Source organism: Pygoscelis adeliae, unplaced genomic scaffold (genome assembly GCF_000699105.1).
Source record: "Pygoscelis adeliae isolate BGI_AS28 unplaced genomic scaffold, ASM69910v1 Scaffold917, whole genome shotgun sequence".
In the NCBI taxonomy this organism is placed as follows: Eukaryota; Metazoa; Chordata; class Aves; order Sphenisciformes; family Spheniscidae; genus Pygoscelis; species Pygoscelis adeliae.
The window spans coordinates 9573-11868 of record NW_008825097.1 but is presented as its reverse complement, the minus strand read 5'-3'; the positions used below and the strand labels follow the sequence as shown (position 1 = coordinate 11868).

At 64.2% G+C, this 2296-nt stretch overlaps 1 protein-coding gene across 1 annotated transcript in view; it reads left to right on the top strand.

Moving 5' to 3' along the window:
- HAP1 (huntingtin-associated protein 1) overlaps nucleotides 1–2296 on the top strand; it is a gene marked incomplete at both ends in the record, with an annotated part of 10748 nt that continues 8452 nt past the window's right edge. Inside the window, one exon of the mRNA XM_009327019.1 lies at nucleotides 1–64. Coding sequence (XP_009325294.1) covers nucleotides 1–64 — 64 coding nt within the window. The remainder of the gene's footprint in view (nucleotides 65–2296) is intronic.

Sequence of the window (2296 nt, the reverse complement as noted above, 5' to 3'; positions counted from 1 at the left end):
GGCCCCCCGGAACCCGTGGCCCCCCTCACCCCCCAGCAGATCGAGGAGACCCTGCAGTACTTCCGTGAGTGCCTCGTCCTGCGCTGTGGGGCCGGCAAGGGCAGCGGAGTGCAGGCAGTTGTGCAGGCAGTGCTGGCTGGGCTGGGTCAGGGCCACGAGGGCAGCGTGGGAGCTAATCGCTGCTAACGGGATTGAGGGGCTGGATTTCCTCGCCCGGAACATCCCAGGCTAATTCTGGGAGCAGCTTCTGCTGAGCTGAGCCAGACGCTTGGAGAGAGCCGCTCTCATCTCTGGGGACCCTCTCCATGTCCCTGCTCCCCCTGCACTGTGCTGTGGCTCCCCAGGGTGGGACACCGGCGGGGGGACGGTGAAGGGTGCGCTGGGGGCCCCCAGTGCTGCTGTCCCACCAAACACAACAGCCCAGAGCGGCCAAGGGGGGTGCAGGGCTGCTGGTGCTGGCAAAGCCCCCAGAGCCATGGGGTGTGGGCACCCGGAGGGAGAAACCCACAGCCCCCATGGCCGGGCAGGGACAATGTCCCACGGCAGTGCGGCGAGACCCATTCCTGGTGTAGGGTCGGGGTTCAGCGGGGGGCACAGACAGATTATCTCTGCTTTGCTTCTGCCTCTGGCCCATGTGGAGCAGGGGCAGGATTAGAGCGAGAGGCTGGGGGATTTACGTGGGGCAGCGGGAGACAGACGGGGCTGAAGGCCTGGCCCCGCTGCTGGCCTGGCTCCCACCCCCCTGCCTGCGACAGGCTGGGCTGGGGACAAGCCCCCGTTGTGTCCTGCCCATGCTTGCAGCCTTCCCCATCCAGCTTTTCCCCTCCCTGTTCATCAGGCGGCGGGGTGCAGCCCCCCAGCCATCAGCACCCCCCTACCCTGCAGTGACAGAGCAAGGGATTGACCCCCAAACCCCATTTGCATGCCACGGGGCAGGGAGCACCCGGCTCAGCAGGACCCCGGGCACCCCCATCCCCTCTCCACGGGGACAGCCGTGCTCGGCCCTGGGAGCACCACGGGTCATGTTTCTCTGTGCCTCCAGTGCCATTAGCGTGTGCCAGGGTGGAGGGGGGCCGTGCTGCCTCATCCCTTTACCCAAACCTTTAAGCTGCTGTCAGAAATAGCCCCCTGTAATCTGCTTGCGCAGAGACGCAGGGGACCTGCCAGAAGGAGCAAATCCCCAGGCAGGGGATTAGGAAGAAGCAGCTCCTGCCTGTCCATGCCGAGACGCATGCTTGTGTACTTGGGGTCCCCGGGGGGTGGGTGCCCAGGTGAGCTGTCTGGGTCCCTGCCCTCACACTCTGCCATCCCGGGGGAGAAACACCAGTGCAAAGTGGAGGGAGAGGCTGGGACTGAGGGTGCCTGGCTCTGGCCCCAGCTCCAGGAGGGTCCCAGTGGTTACAGCAGGACATGGTTTGGGGTCAGGGTCCCAGCGGGTGGGAGTTGAGGAGGCAAATAAAGGCATCGTGTGTTGCTGAGGGGCAGCTCCAGCTCCAGCCCCAGCCTCGTCAATTCATCGATTAGTTCAGTACTAAGGAGGAATGGCACTGGGGCAGGCAATGGGGGCAGGCAGTGTCTATGTTGGCATTACCAGCATCATGCTCAGCATGCTGTGGTGCCGGGGCGTGGGGTCCTCGGTGCAGCCCCGCTGCCCTCCTGCCTGCAAGGCTTGTGCTACGTGCCAGCCAGCTCCTCCATAATTCAGCACAGCATGATTTATTCAGCTCTCCTGCTTTGGCGCTGCCTCTGCACAAGTGTGGTTGTGGGGGAGCTGGGGTGCCAGCCAGGGAGCACGGGGCAGCCTGGACGGGGCATGGGGGGCCCAGGCTCGTGCCAGCCCATGCTTAGAGTAGGGGGGTGCTGAGCAGGGCCGGTTGGAGGGGGACGGAAAAGCCCTTTCCCAGCTTACAGACCCGGTGTGTCCCAGCACCGCACCGGGCACCCGAGTGTGCAGGATTTGTAGTGAGCTGTGTTGGTGACGATGGGGACCCAGGCCTGGGGACAGGCTTGGGGTGAAGAGCAAGGCTGGCCAGGTAAAGAGCAGGGGGCTTTGGCAAAGGCCGTACTGTGGCGTAACCTGACCATCACGGGGACCCCAGCCCTGCACACAGACTGCATTCGGGATGAAGGACCTGAAACCTCTCCTTGTCCCTCCTAATGAGCAGAAGTTGTTTGTGCGTGACCCATCTGGGGTCAGCCCTGCAAAGCTGCTGCTCAGGGACCAGTGACCCCCCCAGTGTCCCCTCTCAGCAGTTGGTGCTCGGCACCTTCCATGGGGACCCATATGACCAGAGCC